Source organism: Pecten maximus, chromosome 3 (assembly GCF_902652985.1).
Source record: "Pecten maximus chromosome 3, xPecMax1.1, whole genome shotgun sequence".
In the NCBI taxonomy this organism is placed as follows: Eukaryota; Metazoa; Mollusca; class Bivalvia; order Pectinida; family Pectinidae; genus Pecten; species Pecten maximus.
In genome coordinates, this window is record NC_047017.1 from 41,141,925 (window position 1) to 41,169,725 (window position 27,801).

At 32.9% G+C, this 27,801-nt stretch overlaps 1 protein-coding gene across 1 annotated transcript; it reads left to right on the forward strand.

Moving 5' to 3' along the window:
• Positions 1–27,691, forward strand: LOC117324188 (kinesin-like protein KIF6). Its single transcript, XM_033879928.1, has 21 exons — positions 1–127; positions 858–967; positions 1,255–1,329; positions 1,698–1,740; positions 3,269–3,373; positions 3,713–3,822; positions 5,032–5,161; positions 5,407–5,525; positions 14,858–14,945; positions 15,126–15,269; positions 15,515–15,705; positions 15,930–16,035; positions 16,891–17,032; positions 17,830–18,045; positions 18,642–18,800; positions 19,398–19,448; positions 21,087–21,165; positions 22,389–22,524; positions 22,994–23,307; positions 23,600–23,706; positions 24,014–27,691. The coding sequence occupies exons 1-21, from the start codon at positions 68–70 to the stop codon at positions 24,028–24,030; spliced, it is 2,502 nt and encodes an 833-aa protein (XP_033735819.1). The 5' UTR covers positions 1–67; the 3' UTR covers positions 24,031–27,691.
• The last annotated feature ends 110 nt before the right edge of the window (positions 27,692–27,801 follow it).

Below are 27,801 nucleotides of genomic sequence, written 5' to 3' on the forward strand. Positions count from 1 at the left end.
GTTTAACAATGGCGAACATCACATTGGAATCTTGTTTGTTGTTGGAGAGACATGTGTGAAAAACAACATGGTTAAGCATACAATTCAGATATTTGCTCGAGTGAAACCTACTCGCTCGAAAGCAGGGGTAAGACTACCCATATTTGATATCAGAGTACTCTTTAGTTGTATCGCTGTCGACCGGATCGAAATTGTTCGTAAGGCTAAAGAGAAGTGGTTTACTTTAGTCAGCAGTATAACGTTAGCTGTCTCGAGACAGGTTACATACAGTACAGATTACTATCTTTACTTTAGCCAAAGGGTAAAGATGACCATAAAAATGTCGTTCTGGGAGGATCAGCTTTAATCAAGAAGTTGACTAGTTTCGACACTTGGGCGTGTCGTCATTAGAACAAATTTTAAATACAAACATTCAGGTATAAGTTATAACATGCGTTGGATCTCGAGCTCCCACCTCCCGTATATATCTGGACTGTAGTTATTGGACCTTAAACTACTAGCTATCACCTTTTTTTTGGGGGGGGGGGGGGGGGGGGGGGGGGGGGCGGGCATGATATACTCTAACTCTGGTTCTGACTATTTAGCCTAAATTTACCTTTGGTCCGACTCTCACAGTTGACAATTAGACAGCTCCCAATATTAAAACCAGAAATATTACAATCCCCCCACTCCCCCCAAAAAAATTAGCAGGTAGTGTCATCCTGATGCATATTATACCAATTAAGGATGACCTCTGGTCAACTTGTATTGGGAAGCAGTGTTTGAGAGCAGACACTTTGCAATTTGTTAAATACATTTTAAAATGCTCCATGGAGACCAAATGACGCTACATAATAACTCATGTTTTCATGCTTTAGTTGTATGATTTGGATGATGATGATGATGGACAGCCAAGACTGACATTCACTGTTCCTCGTGATTTGGCAAAAGGCTTTATCAACAACAAGAAAGAGAATTACAAATTCAGGTAAAGTATTGATTTTTGATATCTACATATAGTTGTTATATGTTTAGCTGTCTTAAGTTCAAATAAATTCTGCCATGATAATCACTAACATCGATTCCATGTTGTGATTATTCAATTTTAATAGTTTTTGTGTACATTTTCCAAAATAAACAAAAAAATCTTTGGTTTTATAAAGTTAACATTGTTGATATTGTTCTTATTACATATAATGGCACTTTAACAGTTGAATATTCTTATAAAACATAGTATTTTAGTATAAATCTCTTTTGTTTTTATTACATTGTCAGATTTAAGCAGGTTTTTGACCAAACTTCAAAACAAGATGATATATTTGTAGCAGTTTCCAAACCAGTGGTCGACAAGTAAGAAAAACATATTTATTTAGACATGGGATGATTGTAGGGGAATAAAAAAGCTTGTATAGTTTAATATTACCAACCATAATGACATGACATTTAAAAAAAAATGTAAATTCTTCTTATACTATATTGCGTTTCTTAACTTATCAGATAAATAGCATCAATACACTTTGAATTCAATGTATCTTATACAACAGTAAATCTTATTTTTTTTAAATTCAGATATTTCATTGGTAGAATTTTTTTAATTGTGATGGTTTAGTAATGTGTAATTTTAAACGGTGTTTATTGAACTTAATTCTTTATGGATTGTTAAAAAATGCAGTGATGAACTGTTAATACTAATGGATATTATTTGTTTTCTGTTTTAGTGTATTATCAGGCTACAATGGAACCATATTTGCTTATGGACAGGTGAGATGATATAGACAGGTCAGATGTGTAGTTAGTTAAGACATATAGACAGATAAGACATTATACAGTTAAGATGCATAGACAAGTCAGATGTATAGACAGGTAAGACATATACCGGTAGACAGGTAAGACATGTAGACAGGTAAGACATGTAGATAGGTAAGATATATAGAAATGTAACATGTGTAGACAAGTAGGACAAATAGACAGGTAAGACATATAGACAGGTAAGACATATAGACAGGTAAGACATATAGACAGGTAAGACATATAGATAGGTAAGACATATAGACAGGTAAGACATATAGACAGGTAAGACATATAGATAGGTAAGATGTGTAGACAGGTAAGATATGTAGACAGGTAAGACATGTAGATAGGTAAGACATATAGACAGGTAAGATGTGTAGACAGGTAAGACATAGACAGGTAAGATATGTAGACAGGTAAGACATGTAGACAGGTAAGATGTGTAGACAGGTAAGATATGTAGACAGGTAAGATATGTAGACAGGTAAGACATGTAGACAGGTAAGACATGTAGACAGGTAAGATATGTAGACAGGTAAGATATGTAGACAGGTAAGACATGTAGACAGGTAAGACATGTAGACAGGTAAGACATATAGACAGATAAGATATATAGATAGGTAAGACATATAGAAATGTAACATGTGTAGACAAGTAGGACAAATAGACAGGTAAGACATATAGATAGGTAAGACATATAGACAGGTAAGACATATAGACAGGTAAGACATATAGACAGGTAAGATGTGTAGACAGGTAAGATATGTAGACAGGTAAGACATGTAGATAGGTAAGACATATAGACAGGTAAGATATGTAGACAGGTAAGACATATAGACAGGTAAGACATATAGACAGGTAAGACATATAGACAGGTAAGACATATAGACAGGTAAGATGTGTAGACAGGTAAGATATGTAGACAGGTAAGATATGTAGACAGGTAAGACATATAGACAGGTAAGACATATAGAAAGGTAAGACATATAGACAAGTAAGACATATAGACAGGTAAGCCGTATAGACAGGTAAGACGTGTAGACAGGTAAGATATGTAGACAGGTAAGATATGTAGACAGGTAAGACGTGTAGACAGGTAAGATGTGTAGACAGGTAAGACATATAGATAGGTAAGATATGTAGACAGGTAAGATATGTAGACAGGTAAGACATGTAGACAGGTAAGACATATAGACAGGTACGACATGTAGACAGGTAAGACATATAGACAGGTAAGACATATGGACAGGTAAGAAATATAGACAGGTAAGACATATAGACAGGTAAGATATGTAGACAGGTAAGATATGTAGACAGGTAAGATATGTAGACAGAGAAGACATATAGACAGAGAAGACATAAACAGATAAGATAATTTACAGATAAAATGTTTTAACTGGTAAGACATGATAAATTAATCAAGGGGAGTGGCCTTAGATATAAGTTGGACTATTCCTGAATTTGTAATTCACATGAGATTTGTATTTGCCACTGATAGACAGGAAGCGGTAAGACGTTTACCATCACAGGCGGGGCCGAGAGGTATGCAGACAGGGGCATCATACCCAGATCAATATCCTACCTGTATGAACAGTTTGAAAAGGTAAAATGTTTTCATATGTACAGGATCTCAGATGAGTCCCAATTATTATTATGTGTGAAACAAGCTTTAGTGATTTTCTCAATTGGTATCAATTAGCTATAGTATCAATTCCATTTGTAAATCACTGTTTTGTATCTGATAACATCATAAGTACAATGTATTATAGATTCCATACCTGGTATCAGAAATTCATACCTGTACGAGAATGTTGTATCACAGCTTGTGTATGGTAAACATAATTATTGTTAACCATTTAGGTGTTAAATCTGTACATTTAACCAAATTTAGGATGACTATGCTTCTTAATGTGTGATTCAATGTATAGTTTTTGTGTGACAGGACACGGAAAGAACTTACGATCTACACATTTCTTACCTGGAAATCTACAATGAAAATGGGTTTGATCTTCTTGATCCAAAGCATGAGGCTTCAAAACTGGAAGATTTGCCGTAAGTTTCATACATTAAGATATTAAGAACTTACCTGGTATATTTGGTAGATGGTCTAAGGGCAGGGAATCAAGTGTAAGAATGATCCACAGGCAGCATGAAACATATTATAAAGAGATAACTTTTAAGTTTATCATTGCTTCCATGACACCCTTACCAAAGTTAATGATCAAATTGATTTTACACAAGAAAAAAAAATTGGGATGAATAGTGATGTCCTAATAAAAGCTGTAATAATTTTCAAAAATCATTGCTTCAGGTTTTGGGAATAACAAAAACTACTTATTTTGTATGAAATTCAGTTCTAAAGGATAGTTTTAACATTATAGATGTGTAGAAGGAATTCTCTGAAGTGCTTCTCCATCAAGGAACCCTTTTTGATCCCTTTGGGGTTCATATTTCCTCAGTATATTGACCTCCTTTTTTTACTGAAGTGTGTGACATACAGCAGACTCCACAGGAGCTATGTAATAGACCTTAGCTATTTCTTTTATAGAAAGGTGTGGTACAAGGAATAGCTTGTTCAAAGTCAATTCCTTCTGTGCTTCAGAATAGGTATATGTAGTCACATTTAGTTGGATGAATCCTTTTCTCTGGGTTTCGTTTCGCCAATGAATGTGGTTGACATCAAAGGAAATTTTGTGCCATATTTGGTTATAGCTGAAGGAGCTATCATACAGTAACCAAAGTCGGCATATTGTATCATCATGTCAACATTACATCACATGTGAAATACCTGATATGTCACTGACACTTAATAACACATCTTCTAAACTCAAAAAGTGTGCTGTGTGCTAAAAGTTGGCCATTTCAACCTATATTTTGACATTTGACTTTCATATAGCACCAATTAGTGAAAATAGAGGCAAACAATTAAGATGTCTTTTACAAAATTCATCTACACCTGAGGAATAATATCATATGTCTTTCCAAGAAGAAAAGCATGTACCAGGTATGACAAAATGCTCTTTGTATGAAATAGAGATAGGGGTTGATTTTTATTGCATTCAAAGTCATAGAGCAGGGAACTGATAAAAGTGATACCATAATAATATAAATGGAGTTCTGCTTGTGATTACATTTAGATTATCTTGTCTTGGTAAAGAAAGGGGAAGACAAAATTGCTGAACATCATACTGTACATGTATGCAAGATCAGTCTATATTTAGAATTTGTTATATAATCAATATTTGCCTTTTGCCTTTGCAGGAAAGTTGGCCTGATGGAGGATTCTGACCAGAACATCCACCTCAAAAATCTGTCTGTACACCAGGCCAGTTCTGAAGAGGAAGCCCTCAACCTGCTCTTCCTTGGAGACACCAACAGGATGATAGCTGAGGTATGGGCCCTAGTCTCCTGTGGGCAGCTGTTTTATAGACATCACTAAAGAATCCCCTGCCAGTAGTAATAAAGAATGTCAAATATTTTATTGATTTGATAAAAAGTACTGGGTATACATTCTAAAGCTGTATGTGATCCAAACAGAGAAAGATTAAAAGTTTGTCAACACAGATTCCAATATAAATAGTTCATTGTTGATGCAGTTAAAATTTTGATGAATCTAAAACATGTTTTTATCACTAGACACCCATGAATCAAGCATCAACACGGTCACATTGTATCTTCACCATCCATGTGACATCCAGAGAAACAGGCTCGGCCACCATCCGCAGAGCTAAACTCCATCTGGTGGATCTAGCTGGGTAAGATTCGGAACTCATTTTAAATATTACTCAATGTTGATTTCATAAGCATTTTCTTAAACACAGTAAATAATTGATTTGTTACTGTACTGGGCAAGATTAATGTAGACTATCAATCTTATACAGTCTGTAATGATACAGATTTATACTAACACAGACTATACTGATTCAGACTATTGATACAGTCTGTAATGATACAGATTTATACTAACACAGACTATATTAATACAGTCTGTAATGATACAGATTTATACTAACACAGACTATACTGATTCAGACTATTAATACAGTCTGTAATGATACAGATTTATACTAACACAGACTATACTGATTCAGACTATTAATACAGTCTGTAATGATACAGATTTATACTAACACAGACTATACTGATTCAGACTATTAATACAGTCTGTAATGATACAGATTTATACTAACACAGACTATACTGATTCAGACTATTAATACAGTCTGTAATGATACAGATTTATACTAACACAGACTATACTGATTCAGACTATTAATACAGTCTATAATGATACAGATTTATACTAACACAAACTATACTGATTCAGACTATTAATACAGTCTGTAATGATACAGATTTATACTAACACAAACTATACTGATTCAGACTATTGATACAGTCTGTAATGATACAGATTTATACTAACACAGACTATACTGATTCAGACTATTAATACAGTCTATAATGATACAGATTTATACTAACACAGACTATTAATACAGTCTGTAATGATACAGATTTATACTGATTCAGACTATTAATACAGTCTATAATGATACAGATTTATACTGATTCAGACTATTAATACAGTCTGTAATGATACAGATTTATACTAACACAGATTTATACTGATTCAGACTATTGATACAGATTTATACTAACACAGACTATATTAATACAGACTATAATGATACAGATTTATACTAACACAGACTATACTGATTCAGACTATTAATACAGTCTGTAATGATACAGATTTATACTAACACAGACTATACTGATTCAGACTATTAATACAGTCTGTAATGATACAGATTTATACTAACACAGACTATACTGATTCAAACTATTAATACAGTCTGTAATGATACAGATTTATACTAACACAGACTATATTAATACAGTCTATAATGATACAGATTTATACTAACACAGACTATACTGATTCAGACTATTAATACAGTCTGTAATGATACAGATTTATACTGATTCAGACTATTGATACAGTCTGTAATGATACAGATTTATACTAACACAGATTTATACTGATTCAGACTATTAATACAGTCTGTAATGATACAGATTTATACTAACACAGACTATACTGATTCAGACTATTAATACAGTCTGTAATGATACAGATTTATACTAACACAAACTATACTGATTCAGACTATTAATACAGTCTATAATGATACAGATTTATACTAACACAGACTATACTGATTCAGACTAATGATACAGATTTATACTAACACAGACTATACTGATTCAGACTATTAATACAGTCTATAATGATACAAATTTATACTGATTCAGACTATTGATACAGATTTATACTAACACAGACTATACTGATTCAGACTAATGATACAGTCTATAATGATACAGATTTATACTAACACAGACTATTAATACAGTCTGTAATGATACAGATTTATACTAACGCAGACTATACTGATTCAGACTATTGATACAGATTTATACTAACACAAACTATACTGATTCAGACTATTAATACAGTCTATAATGATACAGATTTATACTAACACAGACTATACTAACACAGACTATTGATACAGTCTGTAATGATACAGATTTATACTAACACAGACTATTAATACAGTCTGTAATGATACAGATTTATACTAACACAGACTATATTGATACAGTCTGTAATGATACAGATTTATACTAACACAGACTATACTGATTCAAACTATTAATACAGTCTGTAATGATACAGATTTATACTAACACAGACTATATTAATACAGTCTATAATGATACAGATTTATACTAACACAGACTATACTGATTCAGACTATTAATACAGTCTGTAATGATACAGATTTATACTGATTCAGACTATTAATACAGTCTATAATGATACAGATTTATACTAACACAGACTATACTAACACAGACTATTGATACAGTCTGTAATGATACAGATTTATACTAACACAGACTATTAATACAGTCTGTAATGATACAGATTTATACTAACACAGACTATATTGATACAGTCTATAATGATACAGATTTATACTAACACAGACTATATTGATACAGTCTGTAATGATACAGATTTATACTAACACAGACTATACTGATTCAGACTATTGATACAGTCTGTAATGATACAGATTTATACTAACACAGACTATTGATACAGTCTGTAATGATACAGATTTATACTAACACAGACTATACTGATTCAGACTATTAATACAGTCTGTAATGATACAGATTTATACTAACACAGACTATTGATACAGTCTGTAATGATACAGATTTATACTAACACAGACTATTAATACAGTCTGTAATGATACAGATTTATACTAACACAGACTATATTGATACAGTCTATAATGATACAGATTTATACTAACACAGACTATACTGATTCAGACTAATGATACAGATTTATACTAACACAAACTATACTGATTCAGACTATTAATACAGTCTATAATGATACAGATTTATACTAACACAGACTATACTAACACAGACTATTGATACAGTCTGTAATGATACAGATTTATACTAACACAGACTATTAATACAGTCTGTAATGATACAGATTTATACTAACACAGACTATATTGATACAGTCTATAATGATACAGATTTATACTAACACAGACTATACTGATTCAGACTATTAATACAGTCTATAATGATACAGATTTATACTAACACAGACTATACTGATTCAGACTATTGATACAGTCTATAATGATACAGATTTATACTAACACAGACTATACTGATTCAGACTAATGATACAGATTTATACTAACACAGACTATACTGATTCAGACTATTAATACAGTCTATAATGATACAGATTTATACTAACACAGACTATATTAATACAGTCTGTAATGATACAGATTTATACTAACACAGACTATACTGATTCAGACTATTAATACAGTCTGTAATGATACAGATTTATACTAACACAGACTATATTAATACAGTCTGTAATGATACAGATTTATACTAACACAGACTATACTGATTCAGACTATTAATACAGTCTGTAATGATACAGATTTATACTAACACAGACTATACTGATTCAGACTATTGATACAGTCTATAATGATACAGATTTATACTAACACAGACTATACTGATTCAGACTAATGATACAGATTTATACTAACACAGACTATACTGATTCAGACTATTAATACAGTCTATAATGATACAGATTGATACTAACACAGACTTTATTAATACAGTCTGTAATGATACAGATTTATACTAACACAGACTATACTGATTCAGACTATTAATACAGTCTGTAATGATACAGATTTATACTAACACAGACTATATTAATACAGTCTGTAATGATACAGATTTATACTAACACAGACTATACTGATTCAGACTATTAATACAGTCTGTAATGATACAGATTTATACTAACACAGACTATACTGATTCAGACTATTAATACAGTCTGTAATGATACAGATTTATACTAACACAGACTATACTGATTCAGACTATTAATACAGTCTATAATGATACAGATTTATACTAACACAGACTATACTGATTCAGACTATTGATACAGTCTATAATGATACAGATTTATACTAACACAGACTATACTGATTCAGACTATTAATACAGTCTATAATGATACAGATTTATACTAACACAGACTATACTAACACAGACTATATTAATACAGTCTATAATGATACAGATTTATACTAACACAAACTATACTGATTCAGACTATTGATACAGATTTATACTAACACAAACTATACTGATTCAGACTATTGATACAGTCTGTAATGATACAGATTTATACTAACACAAACTATACTGATTCAGACTATTGATACAGATTTATACTAACACAAACTATACTGATTCAGACTATTGATACAGTCTGTAATGATACAGATTTATACTAACACAAACTATACTGATTCAGACTATTGATACAGATTTATACTAACACAAACTATACTGATTCAGACTATAATAATACAGATTTATACTAACACAAACTATACTGATTCAGACTAGTAATACAGTCTGTAATGATACAGATTTATACTGATTCAGACTATTGATACAGTCTGTAATGATACAGATTTATACTAACACAAACTATACTAACACAGACTATTGATACAGTCTATAATGATACAAATTTATACTAACACAGACTATACTAACACAGACTATAATGATACAGATTTATACTAACACAGACTATACTAACACAGACTATTAATACAGTCTGTAATGATACAGATTTATACTATTAAACACAGACTATACTGATTCAGACTATTAATACAGTCTGTAATGATACAGATTTATACTAAAACAGACTATACTGATTCAGACTATTAATGCAGTCTGTAATGATACAGATTTATACTAACACAGACTATTAATACAGTCTGTAATGATACAGATTTATACTAACACAGACTATTAATACAGACTATAATGATACAGATTTATACTAACACAGACTATACTGATTCAGACTATATTGATACAGTCTGTAATGATACAGATTTATACTAACACAGACTATACTGATTCAGACTATATTGATACAGTCTGTAATGATACAGATTTATACTAACACAGACTATACTGATTCAGACTATATTAATACAGTCTGTAATGATACAGATTTATACTAACACAGACTATATTGATACAGTCTATAATGATACAGATTTATACTAACATAGACTATACTGATTCAGACTATTAATACAGTCTGTAATGATACAGATTTATACTAACACAGACTATTAATACAGTCTGTAATGATACAGATTTATACTAACACAGACTATACTGATTCAGACTATTGATACAGTCTGTAATGATACAGATTTATACTAACACAGATTTATACTGATTCAGACTATTAATACAGTCTATAATGATACAGATTTATACTAACACAGACTATACTGATTCAGATTATTAATACAGTCTGTAATGATACAGATTTATACTAACACAGACTATACTAACACAGACTATTAATACAGTCTGTAATGATACAGATTTATACTAACAGAGACTATATTGATACAGTCTATAATGATACAGATTTATACTAACACAGACTATACTGATTCGGACTATAATGATACAGATTTATACTAACACAGACTATTGATACAGACTATAATGATACAGATTTATACTAACACAGACTATTGATACAGTCTGTAATGATACAGATTTATACTAACACAGACTATACTGATTCAGACTAATGATACAGATTTATACTAACACAAACTATACTGATTCAGACTATTAATACAGTCTATAATGATACAGATTTATACTAACACAGACTATACTAACACAGACTATTGATACAGTCTGTAATGATACAGATTTATACTAACACAGACTATTAATACAGTCTGTAATGATACAGATTTATACTAACACAGACTATATTGATACAGTCTATAATGATACAGATTTATACTAACACAGACTATACTGATTCAGACTATTAATACAGTCTATAATGATACAGATTTATACTAACACAGACTATACTGATTCAGACTATTGATACAGTCTATAATGATACAGATTTATACTAACACAGACTATACTGATTCAGACTAATGATACAGATTTATACTAACACAGACTATACTGATTCAGACTATTAATACAGTCTATAATGATACAGATTTATACTAACACAGACTTTATTAATACAGTCTGTAATGATACAGATTTATACTAACACAGACTATACTGATTCAGACTATTAATACAGTCTGTAATGATAAAGATTTATACTAACACAGACTATATTAATACAGTCTGTAATGATACAGATTTATACTAACACAGACTATACTGATTCAGACTATTAATACAGTCTGTAATGATACAGATTTATACTAACACAGACTATACTGATTCAGACTATTAATACAGTCTGTAATGATACAGATTTATACTAATACAGACTATACTGATTCAGACTATTAATACAGTCTATAATGATACAGATTTATACTAACACAGACTATACTGATTCAGACTATTGATACAGTCTATAATGATACAGATTTATACTAACACAGACTATACTGATTCAGACTAATGATACAGATTTATACTAACACAGACTATACTGATTCAGACTATTAATACAGTCTATAATGATACAGATTTATACTAACACAGACTATACTAACACAGACTATATTAATACAGTCTATAATGATACAGATTTATACTAACACAAACTATACTGATTCAGACTATTGATACAGATTTATACTAACACAAACTATACTGATTCAGACTATTGATACAGTCTGTAATGATACAGATTTATACTAACACAAACTATACTGATTCAGACTATTGATACAGATTTATACTAAAACAGACTATACTGATTCAGACTATTAATGCAGTCTGTAATGATACAGATTTATACTAACACAGACTATTAATACAGTCTGTAATGATACAGATTTATACTAACACAGACTATTAATACAGACTATAATGATACAGATTTATACTAACACAGACTATACTGATTCAGACTATATTGATACAGTCTGTAATGATACAGATTTATACTAACACAGACTATACTGATTCAGACTATTAATACAGTCTATAATGATACAGATTTATACTAACACAGACTATACTGATTCAGACTATATTGATACAGTCTGTAATGATACAGATTTATACTAACACAGACTATACTGATTCAGACTATATTAATACAGTCTGTAATGATACAGATTTATACTAACACAGACTATATTGATACAGTCTATAATGATACAGATTTATACTAACACAGACTATACTGATTCAGACTATTAATACAGTCTGTAATGATACAGATTTATACTAACACAGACTATTAATACAGTCTGTAATGATACAGATTTATACTAACACAGACTATACTGATTCAGACTATTGATACAGTCTGTAATGATACAGATTTATACTAACACAGATTTATACTGATTCAGACTATTAATACAGTCTATAATGATACAGATTTATACTAACACAGACTATACTGATTCAGATTATTAATACAGTCTGTAATGATACAGATTTATACTAACACAGACTATACTAACACAGACTATTAATACAGTCTGTAATGATACAGATTTATACTAACAGAGACTATATTGATACAGTCTATAATAATACAGATTTATACTAACACAGACTATACTGATTCGGACTATAATGATACAGATTTATACTAACACAGACTATTGATACAGACTATAATGATACAGATTTATACTAACACAGACTATTGATACAGTCTGTAATGATACAGATTTATACTAACACAGACTATACTGATTCAGACTAATGATACAGATTTATACTAACACAGACTATACTGATTCAGACTATTGATACAGTCTATAATGATACAGATTGATACTAACACAGACTATATTAATACAGACTATTAATACAGTCTATAATGATACAAATTTATACTAACACAAACTATACTGATTCAGACTAATGATACAGATTGATACTAACACAGACTATACTGATTCAGACTATTGATACAGTCTATAATGATACAGATTTATACTAACACAGACTATACTGATTCAGACTATTGATACAGTCTATAATGATACAGATTTATACTAACACAAACTATATTAATACAGTCTGTAATAATACAGATTTATACTAACACACACTATATTGATTCAGACTATTAATACAGTCTGTAATGATACAGATTTATACTAACACAGATTTATACTGATTCGGACTATTAATACAGTCTGTAATGATACAGATTTATACTAACACAGACTATACTGATTCAGTCTATAATGATACAGATTTATACTTACACAAACTATACTGATTCAGACTATTAATACAGTCTGTAATGATACAGATTTATACTGATTCAGACTATTGATACAGTCTGTAATGATACAGATTTATACTAACACAGACTATACTAACACAGACTATTAATACAGTCTGTAATGATACAGATTTATACTAACACAGACTATACTGATTCAGACTATTAATACAGTCTGTAATGATACAGATTTATACTAACACAGACTATACTGATTCAGACTATTAATACAGTCTGTAATGATACAGATTTATACTAACACAAACTATACTGATTCAGACTATTAATACAGTCTGTAATGATACAGATTTATACTAACACAAACTATACTGATTCAGACTATTAATACAGTCTGTAATGATACAGATTTATACTAACACAGACTATTAATACAGTCTGTAATGATACAGATTTATACTGATTCAGACTATTGATAGTCTGTAATGATACAGATTTATACTAACACAGACTATTAATACAGTCTGTAATGATACAGATTTATACTAACACAGACTATATTGATACAGTCTATAATGATACAGATTTATACTAACACAGACTATACTGATTCAGACTATATTGATACAGTCTGTAATGATACAGATTTATACTAACACAGACTATATTGATACAGTCTGTAATGATACAGATTTATACTAACACAGACTATACTGATTCAGACTATTAATACAGTCTATAATGATACAGATTTATACTAACACAGATTTATACTGATTCGGACTATAATGATACAGATTTATACTAACACAGACTATACTGATTTGGACTATAATGATACAGATTTATACTAACACAGACTATACTGATTCAGACTATTAATACAGTCTGTAATGATACAGATTTATACTAACACAGACTATACTGATTCGGACTATAATGATACAGATTTATACTAACACAGACTATACTGATTTGGACTATAATGATACAGATTTATACTAACACAGACTATACTGATTCAGACTATTAATACAGTCTATAATGATACAGGCTGTACTTACACAGAATATAATGATGCATATTTATGTAGACCATAGTACTACAGAATTATGTTATAATCCTATTAATCGGAGGTTTGTGGCAGTTTGGTAATTATCTGTATTCTATACACAGGTCTGAGAGAGTGGGTAAGAGTGGAGTTGCTGGTACACTTCTGACAGAGGCCAAGTACATCAACCTGTCACTGCACTTCCTCGAACAGGTGAGATACGCATCATACGCTAAATATAACAACCTGTCTGTACTACCTAGAACAGGTGAGATATGTACCATAAACTAAATATAACAACCTGTTTTTGCTACCTAACACAGGAGATATGTGTACATTTGTCTTTTTTTATTTTTCGAGTCACATATTATTAAACGTCCTGACTTTTTCCAGGTGATTACAGCCCTGTCTGATAAGAACCGACAGCATATTCCTTACAGGAACTCAATGATGACATCCGTCCTTCGAGACAGTCTAGGGGGGAACTGTATGACCACCATGATTGCCACATGCTCCATCGAGAAACGTAACCTAGATGTAAGTAAGGATAGATCTGCAGTGACAAAACATGTTGTTAATAAAGGTTGTTTTCCCTGCATTATTGCACAGGTTTTTTTTACTATAGTAATGCCCTTTCATTAAAATGATTATTATTATATGAAGATTAATTTGATAAAGAAAATTGTATATACATCAACAATTAATTGCTTAGTTTGCATTTTGCCTATTGCATGGACTTTGTCTGTTGTTTATTAATGGAATTTACATCTATTTGTTGCTAGGAATCCATATCTACTTGTCGTTTTGCTCAAAGAGTTGCCATGATCAAGAATGATGTTATGGTCAATGAAGAGCTTGATCCAAAGTTAATGATTCAGAAACTTAAAAGGGAGATTCAGCAGCTGAAGGAGGAACTTGCCATGGCAACGGGAGAGCAGCGGACTGACGACTTAACAGATGAGGATCTAGAGAGGTACCACACTGACAGCTGTACACATGTCAACAATAGAAATGTGCTGCATTAATTCTATAGTTACACTTAGTAATTTTGACAATTAGTATTCATGTTCTGTGTTAATACTTATGTTCAGAAGTTTTTCTATTGATAATAAATAAATGGTATCTTGGAAGTTCAGGGTCAAAGATGAAGGTTGCTACATTATATCTATATATCTAACTGACATGTGTCTGCTGTAGGTGTCAGAAGGCGGTGGAGCAGTATCTTGAGGACACTGATCCTGATGTGATCCTCAGTATCGGGGCAGACATGAGAAAAATCCAGACATGCTTTCGTATTCTAAAGGTAACATATTCTTACATGACTATGGTTTTCCTTCTTTTTTTTTTCTCCTAGTGGGTTGAGACCTCTTCATGAGATCTTGACAAAATGCAATGTCAAAATGAATATGAAATGGAGCAACACCAAAGGACATTTGTTGAATGAACCTGCAAATGTAAACAAGGTATTGGAAGTCTTCGTTCAGACTGCCAGAAAGTAAAATAAGCATAAACAGTGATAAACAGTGATAAATGAAAACAACCCTGTTGTAAAGACATTTCAGTGCAGTAGCCTAACTATAATTAGTAACATCTGTTTTTCAAAATATTATAGCAAAAAAGCCACTGTCAATTGTGTGTGTACAGGGTAAGCAGAGGTCAAGAAAATTGTATTTCTTGAATATTGAAATATTGCAGACAATTTATGCAAATTTCATATTTTAATTCTACACATTTTTCACCCAATTGTCTTGTATTTTGACAGTTGAAGCTTCTTATTACTATTTGTGGAATGTCACTGAATGGATCTTTCTCAAACTTGATATGTAGGTTCCCCAAGTTTCCTTGCTGTGCATGTTCAATACTGAGACTTACAGAATACTGTAAAAGTGGATATTTTCGCTTGTTGAAATGTTCGCTAAGTCAGCTTCCAAACTTCGCGGTGTCAATACTTTCATGTGTTATTATGTTCGCGTGTGGATGATTTCATGGCAATTTAATGGTTGTGAAATAATTAAAGTGAAAATTTCCTCGATGCGAACATTTCCACTTTTACAGTATTTGATTTGGTCTTGAAGAGAAAAAGTGAAAGTTTGAGCAGGAAATCTTAATATAGCTGTCCAGAAGGCTAGTGTATTCTGACTTTGTCTTGTATTGACAGAAACATGTGTTAGAAAAGCCATCTGTGACCGAAGTGATTCGGTCTCCACCTCCAGAGGCCCCGCCCCCTGATACAGGACCTTACAGTGATGCAGAGAACAGTAAGCTGAAGGAACTCGTACAGCAGAGAGACAACGAAATCAGTATCTTTTTTGGTCACATGGTCTAAAGATAATCAGATACCATATTGCTCTATCAACTTTCAAATAAAAAAGGTGTAATTTGGATTCATTGGCACCATATTTAGGAAAGAAATACCCTGGGTCATAGCTGGAGATACCTGTCAAGCTATCAGGATAAGCTCTCGGGTCAGGCCTAGCCCAGGAGGTCAGTTTGCAATTATACATTCAAACAGAACACCATGATTAAATATCTAGGGCATGGGGTGTTCACACTAATATGGTACTTCAGCTAGCTAAAGGTTTCTGGCTATTTTTTTGGTGCTGACACCAACCGACCTTTAGCAACTGAACCCTATTTGACACTGTGCAGGTTCCGACCTGATTCCAGGGCGGAAAGAAAGAGACGATAATATCGGTCTAAACTTGGTGACAACGGTGTGTACTTACAGTTTATTATATATCCCATTTAAATAGTCCAATCACTAGTTCACACCAAATTAATAATACTTTGACACAAAACTTGGATGTAGTGATGGATTCATGAAAAAGAGGTAATAACATGACTCCATTAAACACTTAAACGTAAATTAGCTGCTGACATGATCAAAATCCTGACATTCTGTGCAGTGTAAGTCCGCCTTGGGAAGTTAGAGGTTACATGGCGCCATGTTATCCACTAACATTGTTGGAGTAACTAACATGGCTGAAACCTTATAAAGTTAAACTAAAAGGAATTAGATGTAGTCTTACTCTTATCCAAGTAGTCCTAAACACAATATGAATATCAAGTTAACAAAATAATCCTTTACCAACCAAAGACATTCTTGTGAATATGTTGAAGAAGGAGAAAAAGCGTGCATCTAATGCAGAATCAGAACTGACCAACATGGGGAAGTTTGCTGTTAGAACATCATCAGTGGCAGGAGAAGCACCCAGCTACAACAATGTGGCAATGAGTCGCGAGTCTACAGGCTCTCGCAACAGCAGGCCAAATAGTTCTCGTCGCAGGGAGGAACAGGCCAAAAATAAGATATGTGAGTGCTTTATTTCAGTTAGTAGCAGAACTAGAGTAAATTTCTAGAGGTCAGCCACCTCAATCGGATATCTGTCCTGAATTCATGGGTACATAGTTCGAATCCCAGTCTGGTTGTTTTTTCTTTGTTCTCCTGCTACACATTTTTAAGTCACCATCAAACTGAAATAGTTCTGAAAAGTCTATACTGAGTTAAATTTCCCACCTTATTTAACCATACATTCTCATGATATATGTAATAATTGTTACATACAAAAAGGGCAAAGGGTATTAAGAATGGCGACCTGAAGACTTATGTTGGCCTAACTGGGTTCTAGAAGGATCAGAAGGGGCCATATTGGCCTGACTGGGTTCTAGAAAGATAAGAAGAGTCCATGTTGGCCTGACTAGGTTCTAGAAGGATAAAAAGGGGCCATATTGGCCTGACAAGGTTCAGTAAGGATAAGAAGGGGCCGTAACTTTGTGAAATCTAAAGCAGCACTCCCATTTTATGGTTGCATATTTTTATACGATTCATATCTCGCACACCATAACATTTAATATTTTGTTGAATTATTCATTTTGTCATGATTCAGGATATTGTTGAATCTTTTTCAGTGGGAGATATGTCTCAAGGAAGACAGGAAGCGTTTGAGATTTTCCGGCGGGATTACCCACAGAAAGAGACAATAGAGCAGAATAAGGTTCATCTCAAACAACGTTATGCAGAGGCTAAAAGTTTAGGAGAAAAAGTCAACAAAACTCGCAAAAAAATAAGTAAGTGCTATCTGACTTGAGGAGGAGAAAGTGAAGACTATAATGTGTGTCAGTTGGTTGTTCCTATCTCTTATGCTGATAGCTGGTTCAGGAAATGGATGTTTACCAAGATATGTAATTCTTGAAATAAGGGATGAAGTGTTACTGTTTACGAAATATGTAAATTAGATATCTAGTAAATTCCATGCTTCATTCTGAATGATTTGATAAATGGTTTGGGTGGGTATATTGTAAAAAAAAATTTGTAGTTAAACCTTGGCCGTATCTACTAATCTGCTTTGGGAAGTAGAAACACTTTTACTTCACTGGTAAAACTGTGATTCACTCAGTGTTTTGTTTAAGAAGGAAATACCAAACATGTATTATAATTGTAAGTCATGTACTAACATTCACAGTGTGATGTGATGTACAATTAGCTGTATGTTAATATCCAATGGAAATGTTGTGTATAGTAAGCTCTAGACTAGATATAGAGAGTGTAAAGGATGAAAGTTAAATGGCAATGAAACTTTCCCTGTATTCAATAACAGTAACTTTTCAGTTGACAACATGGTTTCATTGGCTTATTTGTTCATGATGTTAAACATTTTCTTGTAGATCATTTGAAAGGACAGATAGAACAACATCGAATGCAGTTGGCAATGCAAGGTACACATGAATCACCATCTGTTAGAGTAGTAATTCATTGTTATTTTACTTCATTGATTGGATAGATTTTAAATCCTGCTGAGTAAAAGATGGTAAATCTGTATCTTCAGTAAAATAAGTGTGTTAAACTGTTTTTCATGCATCCTCTGTGCGATAGCTTAAAATAGTGATTTTTCTGTACATAGATAATATCAGCAGACTGAAGTCTACCCATACTTCATATATTAGATGATATGTAATATTCTTATAACATACCAATATGGGTGGTGATATGTAATATACTATATAATATACCAGTATGGGTGGTGATAGGTAATACTCTTATAACATACCAGTATGGGTGGTGATAGGTAATATTCTTATAACATACCAATATGGGCGGTGATAGGTAATATACTATATAACATACCAATATGGGTGGTGATAGGTAATATACTATATAACATACCAATATGGGTGGTGATAGGTAATATACTATATAATATACCAGTATGGGTGGTGATAGGTAATATACTGTATAACATACCAATATGGGTGGTGATAGGTAATATTCTATATAACATACCAATATGGGTGGTGATAGTTAATATACTATATAACATACCAATATGGATGGTGATAGGTAATATACCGTATAACATACCAATATGGGTGGTGATAGGTAATATTCTTATAACATACCAATATGGGTGGTGATAGGTAATATACTATATAACATACCAATATGGGTGGTGATAGGTAATATACTATATAACATAGCAATATGGGTGGTGATAGGTAATATACTATATAACATACCAATATGGGTGGTGATAGGTAATATACTATATAACATACCAATATGGGTGGTGATAGGTAATATACTTATAACATACCAATATGGGTGGTGATAGGTAATATTCTTATAACATACCAATATGGGTGGTGATAGGTAATATACTATATAACATACCAATATGGGTGGTGATAGGTAATATACTGTATAACATACCAATATGGGTGGTGATAGGTAATATACTATATAACATACCAATATGGGTGGTGATAGGTAATATACTATATAACATACCAATATGGGTGGTGATAGGTAATATACTGTATAACATACCAATATGGATGGTGATAGGTAATATACTGTATAACATACCAATATGGGTGGTGATAGGTAATATACTATATAACATACCAATATGGGTGGTGATAGGTAATATACTATATAACATACCAATATGGGTGGTGATAGGTAATATACTGTATAACATACCAATATGGGTGGTGATAGGTAATATACTATATAACATACCAATATGGGTGGTGATAGGTAATATACTATATAACATACCAATATGGGTGGTGATAGGTAATATACTATATAACATACCAATATGGGTGGTGATAGGTAATATTCTTATAACATATCAATATGGGTGAACTATTTCATTTTCATCAGCCTTATGCATCCTGGAATTGTCTTGTTTGTATTTAGACTTGTTAGTGTTGGGTTTAAGTAAAAAAAAAACATTGGAAGTAAAACAATAAAAGCAAACTGAGAAAGAGTTTCAGAAAAAGGCAGAAGTATTCTTGTAAGTTAAGTACCAGCACTTAAAGTCTGTCACATGTATGTTTTGTCCTGTGAAGGCTTGGTAGACCCTAACAATCCAGAACCAGACGAGGAGGAACAGGAGCTGAGGGCAGATATGGAGGAGGAAAAGGATAGGTAAGGACAGAAGCACCAGTTATGGTAGTGGTAAGGTAAACATTGTACTGGTGAGCTAGTTAAGGATGATGATCAAATTGTTGAGCTCGTGAGGGTATAGTGAGCTAATCAGGGTGTCAATAAACTTATCATTGTACTGGTGAGCTAGTTAAGGATGATGATCATACTGGTAAGCTCAGGAGGGTATAGTGAGCTATTCAGGGTGTCAGTGAGCTAGTGAAGAATCATACTGATGTGCTGATGAAGGTATAGTGAGCTATTCTGGGTGTTGGTGAGCTAGTGAAGTATGATCAACACAGTGGCGAGCTCATGAAGGTTTAGTGAGCTAATCACAGTACCAGTGAGTTAATTTAGGTGAGCTAGTGAAGGATGATGATTATATTGGTGAACTCATGAAGGTATAGTGAGCTAATCACAGTACCAGTGAGCTATTTTGGGTGAGCTAGTGAAGGGTGGTGAACATACTGGTGACCCCGATAACGGTGTAGTGAGATAATCATGGTGCCTTTGAGGTAGTGAAGGATGATGATCATACTGATGTGCTCATAGGATGATGAAGACAGTGGTGAGCTCATGAAGGTATAGTGAGCTTATCATTGTATTGGTGAGCTAATTTGGGTGAGCTAGTGAAGAGTGGTGAACATACTGGTGACCCCGATAAGGGTATAGTGAGATAATCATGGTGCCTTTGAGGTAGTGAAGAATGATGATCATAATGATGTGCTCATGAGGGTATAGTTAGCTAATCAGAGTACCATTGAGCTCAGGGTTTTGATGAGCTAAGGGTTTCAGTGAGTTAATTGTGGTAATGTCCCTTATGTTTTTTATGTTAATTTTTCAGAATCCAGAAATTTGAATCCCAAATTTTTTTGTGATACACTGTATTGTTCAATAGGTTTAAATTTGTTCCTAAGGTCAAGGTACCTGTTTGACATTAGAACAGGGGAATTCAATATTTTCTGTCAAGTTACAATCCTTACAGTACAGGTGATATACAGTCTAAGGTACATAGCGCGGCTCGTCATGACTTGTTGATGGTCCTGTTTCCTTGGTTTATAGAACCTAGTTTATTAATATGGGGTACCTTATTATTTGTATGTGAAATTAACTCTCAGCTATATATACAGTGGTTATTAACTCTCTAAGACTTTTTTCCATTTACTGAAAGACAAACTTTTGCATCAAATGGACTTTATTGAAGCATGGTTCGTCTTTTTTTCCAGCTATAAGCATTCATTTAACCGTCTGAAGACACTTAAAACTGAGATAGAGCACCTACAACACTTACTAGAGAAATCCAAGGTGAAACTTATGAAGGACTTTGAAATGTGGTGGGCGGAGCAAGCTCTCATATCACAGGTAAACAAACTTCACAGGTAAACAAACTTCACAGGTAAACAAACTTCACAGGTAAACAAACTTCACAGGTTAACAAACTTCACAGGTAAACAAACTTCACAGGTAAACAAACTTCACAAACAATACTTTATTATACAGTGTCATGCATTGTTAAATTTAAATACAATCATAAAAAATATGATATATATACAACTGTAATGATTTTGCAAAATGGTGCCAAGCCATTATTGATTTATGAGACACTTGACAAAATGTATAAATGTTATATGTTTTAATATGACTATGGTATAGTACAAATTTAAAGTAAAATACTGCACATAGTACAGGTACATTAGCTTGTGTCCGTAAATCATATACATATATGTACTAGATTTGGTGTCAGTATAGTTATAAAATGGTGTATCATCAGCACCATGAAAATATTTCTGTAAATAGCTAGTATTCATCACATCATACTGTTGTTTTACAGAATACCCAGTCTGTGGGTGGCAGTATGAAGTCAGCGTGGAGGACTCCGACCCCCAAACAATCCAGGAAGGCCCTACCCCCAGATCATGTATCCCCGGGTAATTCTACGCTATCTCAGTCCTCCTCAGCCTCTAGTTTATACCAGCCTGCCTCCCACTCGCTACCCCTACAGTCATACCAGCCAGCCTCACACTCACAACCTCCACAGGTCGGTCACCATAGACAGAAGGTGGCTGTACAGCTCTCCAGCTTCTACTCACAGCCACCATCTCAACCTCAGCCTCCAGTGGAAAAGAATGGCTATAGGCTACCCAGGTAACTATGACAAGCTCATGGCGCTGTGACTTTGATCACCATTATTGTATGTCGTTAAATGGTCATTGTCATCCTTTGATGTGAATGTTGTTTTTTATTAAAAAATCTAAAGAAATCATGCATTGAGTAAAATTTGTAAGATATATCTATTAGACTATTACCCCATCATATTATTTAGCAGAAGTTTTTACTGGAATGTAATCAACTCGGTTTAATATCAACTGTTTATCATAGAATACATTTTGTATAATGATCCTATGAACTTATGTAGTTTTGATTGATTACACCTCAGATCAGCTGGGAATGACCAGAAGGCAGGTATACCTCTAACTGGGGATTCCAAGGCTGATGCAGATATCATGGCATTTGTTAAAGCTCGCCAGAACATACTCAAACAAGGTAAACCCTATCCCTTGTACCTGTTTACCTTTTTACAGGAAAATTTGTCTCAGTTTATTCAAGTAATAAATTATGAAAATTTTTAATTATTTTTTCAAATGTTTTAAGGTAGAAATAAATATTTAAAAAAAAAATTAATAAAAAGAGAATTTGGATATCTTTGGGGTTTTCATTGTCAGATTTACCTTAAGTTCATTGATATTTCCTTGGATATAAAAGTATTTATTTCAAATTGCTTTGGTGTAACTGATTTTTTTTTCAAATGTTTAATACTTTCCTGTTATTGGTTCTTTATTTCATGTTTCAGCCAATGGGAACAGATGACAGTAGCCTGTGCTGTGTGTGGCTCCTAGTTATTGTAACCATTCCATCCAGACACTTCTGTCTCATATTATCTATAGGCTGTTTCAGTATTCCCCAGTCCAAACAGCTGTAGTTGATTTCCCTGAGGCTGTTCAGTGATTCCAAAGTCTATATACATCAACAATGTTGACATCCATAAAATAATCATTTCGGAATGGTTTCCAGTCCCATATAAAATCATTCTGGCTAGAACCTGTAAACTTTGGTAAAGTATAGTGAGATCTACTGAAATGTATACCAACTTCTCGCCTGGAACGCTGAATGATGCATCATGGACTACGCCTTACAGCTTGTGCTATCATGGAGACTATCATTGTAGTGCTCAAACATGCAGTTAAATGTGACATTTGTTTTCCAGATTTGCTTCAGCTTTACTATGTAAATATTGTACTGCCATTCTTACCATTTTACCTGGTATTGAGAAAAAATGGTGTTTTAGCATTCCAAAATTTCTATTAACTGAAAAGTTATTTGAAGAATTTACAAAAGTTGGTAGGTACCATCACCATCTATTTTTAAATTATTTATTGCATTTGATTTATTCCGTCCATAGACATAAAACTGATACTAACAAACATTCCAGATTGATACAAACTGTACCAACAATATGTCCACATTTACAGACGTTATTTACACTTTTTGATGTCTAACATTGTAAATTATATGTATAGTCCTTACTACTCAGTAATGTGCCTTTGTACAGTAATACTACCCAGCTTCAGTATCTGTATTTATGTCTCCATCTCTATCTTTGTTCTGTGAACAGACATCTCTGTATGATATACAGTTGGGATTTATATATTTCTATATATCTACCGTACGGCACAGGGACATGTGAACAGACATCTCTGTATGATATACAGTTGGGATTTATATATTTCTATATATCTACGGCACAGGGACTTGTGAACAGACATCTCTGTATGATATACAGTTGGGATGTATATATTTCTATATATCTACCGTACGGCACAGGGACATGTGAACAGACATCTCTGTATGATATACAGTTGGGATGTATATATTTCTATATATCTACAGCACAGGGACTTGGCAGGAATTTATAACACACAGTCCATATAAATAATTATATATATGTATTATGTATTTTTGCCAAATCCCTGCGATACCGTACATGAAAGTGTCAATACTGCTGACATATTTGCTGATATTTGTATTTATAATCATGTAATTATCTTTTATGTATTATTATCTACCTTTTTAATTTTTAAGTTTTTTTATTTATTTTTTTTTATTTTTTTTTTCATTCCATCATCTGGTTAAGCATACACAGTTACATTGTATTAAGTTCTCTTTGGTCATTCAACTGTTTCATTGGAGTAATTTAGGACACAAGTATGTCACAAGTATCTCATTGCTACAGATAGAAATATTCATTGGCACTTGCACTGCAGTAACTAATATCAAAATTATGAAAATAATAAATCTAATTTAGTAATTTGGTTGAAATTATAATTCAGTATGATAAATATAAAGAGAACATCAAACATGATACCATTACATAGGGAAGCAGATACTAATAGTTCCAGAATAAAAAGGACAACACTCTGGTTTACTTTTAGATTTGCGATGTCCTTGTGTCAATATATACCAGTACATGTATATATGTTTGGGTCGCTAGTAGAGCTGCTAAAATGTCTTTAGTCATACTGGTTGGATATTAGGGTTTTCACTCAGCCAAGTATACCAATAGGATGTCAAGGACTTAACTTAGTGAAGAGACAAGTACGATTGTATACGGATACTAAGTCGAGGACTTCACTTAGCGAAGAGACGAGTACGATTGTATACGGATACTAAGTCAAAGACTTCACTAAAGACAAGTATGATTGTATACAAATACTAAGTCAAGGACTTCACTTAGCGAAGAGACAAGTACGATTGTATATGGATACTAAGTCTAGGACTTCACTTAGTGAAGAGACAAGTACGATTGTATACGGATACTAAGTCCAGAACTTCACTAAGTGAAGAGACGAGTACGATTGTATACGGATACTAACTCTAGGACTTCACTTAGTGAAGAGACGAGTACCATTGTATACTGATACTAAGTCTAGGACTTCACTTAGTGAAGAGACGAGTATGATTGTATACGGATACTAAGTCTAGGACTTCACTTAGTGAAGAGACGAGTACCATTGTATACGGATACTAAGTCAAGGACTTCACTTAGTGAAGAGACGAGTACGATTGTATACTGATACTAAGTCTAGGACTTCACTTAGTGAAGAGACGAGTACGATTGTATACGGATACTAAGTCAAGGACTTCACTTAGTGAAGAGACAAGTACGATTGTATACAGATACTAAGTGAAGAGACGAGTACGATTGTATACGGATACTAAGTCTAGGACTTCACTTAGTGAAGAGACAAGTAGGATTGTATACAGATACTAAGTGAAGAGACGAGTACGATTGTATACAGATACTAAATCAAGGACTTCACTTAGCGAAGAGACAAGTAGGATTGTATACAGATACTAAATCAAGGACTTCACTAAGCGAAGTGACAAGTAGGATTGTATACAGATACTAAATCAAGGACTTCACTTAGCGAAGAGACAAGTAGGATTGTATACAGATACTAAATCAAGGACTTCACTAAGCGAAGTGACAAGTAGGATTGTATACAGATACTAAATCAAGGACAGCCTTAAATTTTAGCCACCAACAAATAATGGTTGGCTGTCATCTCCTTTCGTCCATGATCAGCCTTCGTCCGTAAACTATTAATGTTACCACCATTTCTCAGTAAACTCTGCATGGATCTTTTTCAAATTTTACCTGTATGTTCCGCTTTGTCTGTAATTGTGCATGTTTCATTTTGAGACTGCTTGGAAAACAAGATGGCTGACAGGTGGCCACTTTGAATTTTGATAGTTGAAGTTATTGCTATTTCTTAGAAATTTCTTCATGGATATTTCTTGAATTTCTTTCAAGATTCCCTTGTATTAGTTGAACCCTATTTGAGAGATTTCTTGATGGATCTTTCTCGGATTAAATATGTTGGTTCCGCTTGTTTTCAAATGATTAAGTGGAAGAGAAAAGTAGAGAAAAGATCAGTCTAACAGAGATCCAATAAAGGTCATAAGTAAATTTATATTTATATCAAATTAAGGATTTCACTAATATAAAGTTAAATCTTCACACAGATAACAATACTGACTGATAGGAAGTTAAATACTTCTGTAATCTCGTATATAGATAAGTACATTTATATTGATATCAAGTTAAATCTTCACACAGACAAGTACATACGTAAACCAATAGGAATTTAACAAGTATACTGTATACCCTGGTGTTCAACTACACAAATCTGAGGTACAAATAGTAATAGCCAGAAATGATATTGGTACAGTATACGCAACCAACATAGCAGAAATGTTGTTTATGATGTGGAAGATTGAGAACTGAGTCTGGGAATGAAGAATGCATGATTTGTAGTATCTTATTTGTAGATTTTATTTAATGGTATGCAAGTGGTGTATACATGTATTGCTTTAAAACTGGCTATTGAAGAAAATGAAATTCAGAGTATCAGGTAAACAGGTTGTTACTATTTAATATAACTATTGAATAAACAGGTTTTAATAGAGCCTTGTATGTCATTGTTTCATTGTAAAATATAGGTGATGTCTGAAGATTGACCTACACCATTCACTATCAACTGACAGCTTGGTTGTCCCAATTTTGAAAGAAACAATCAA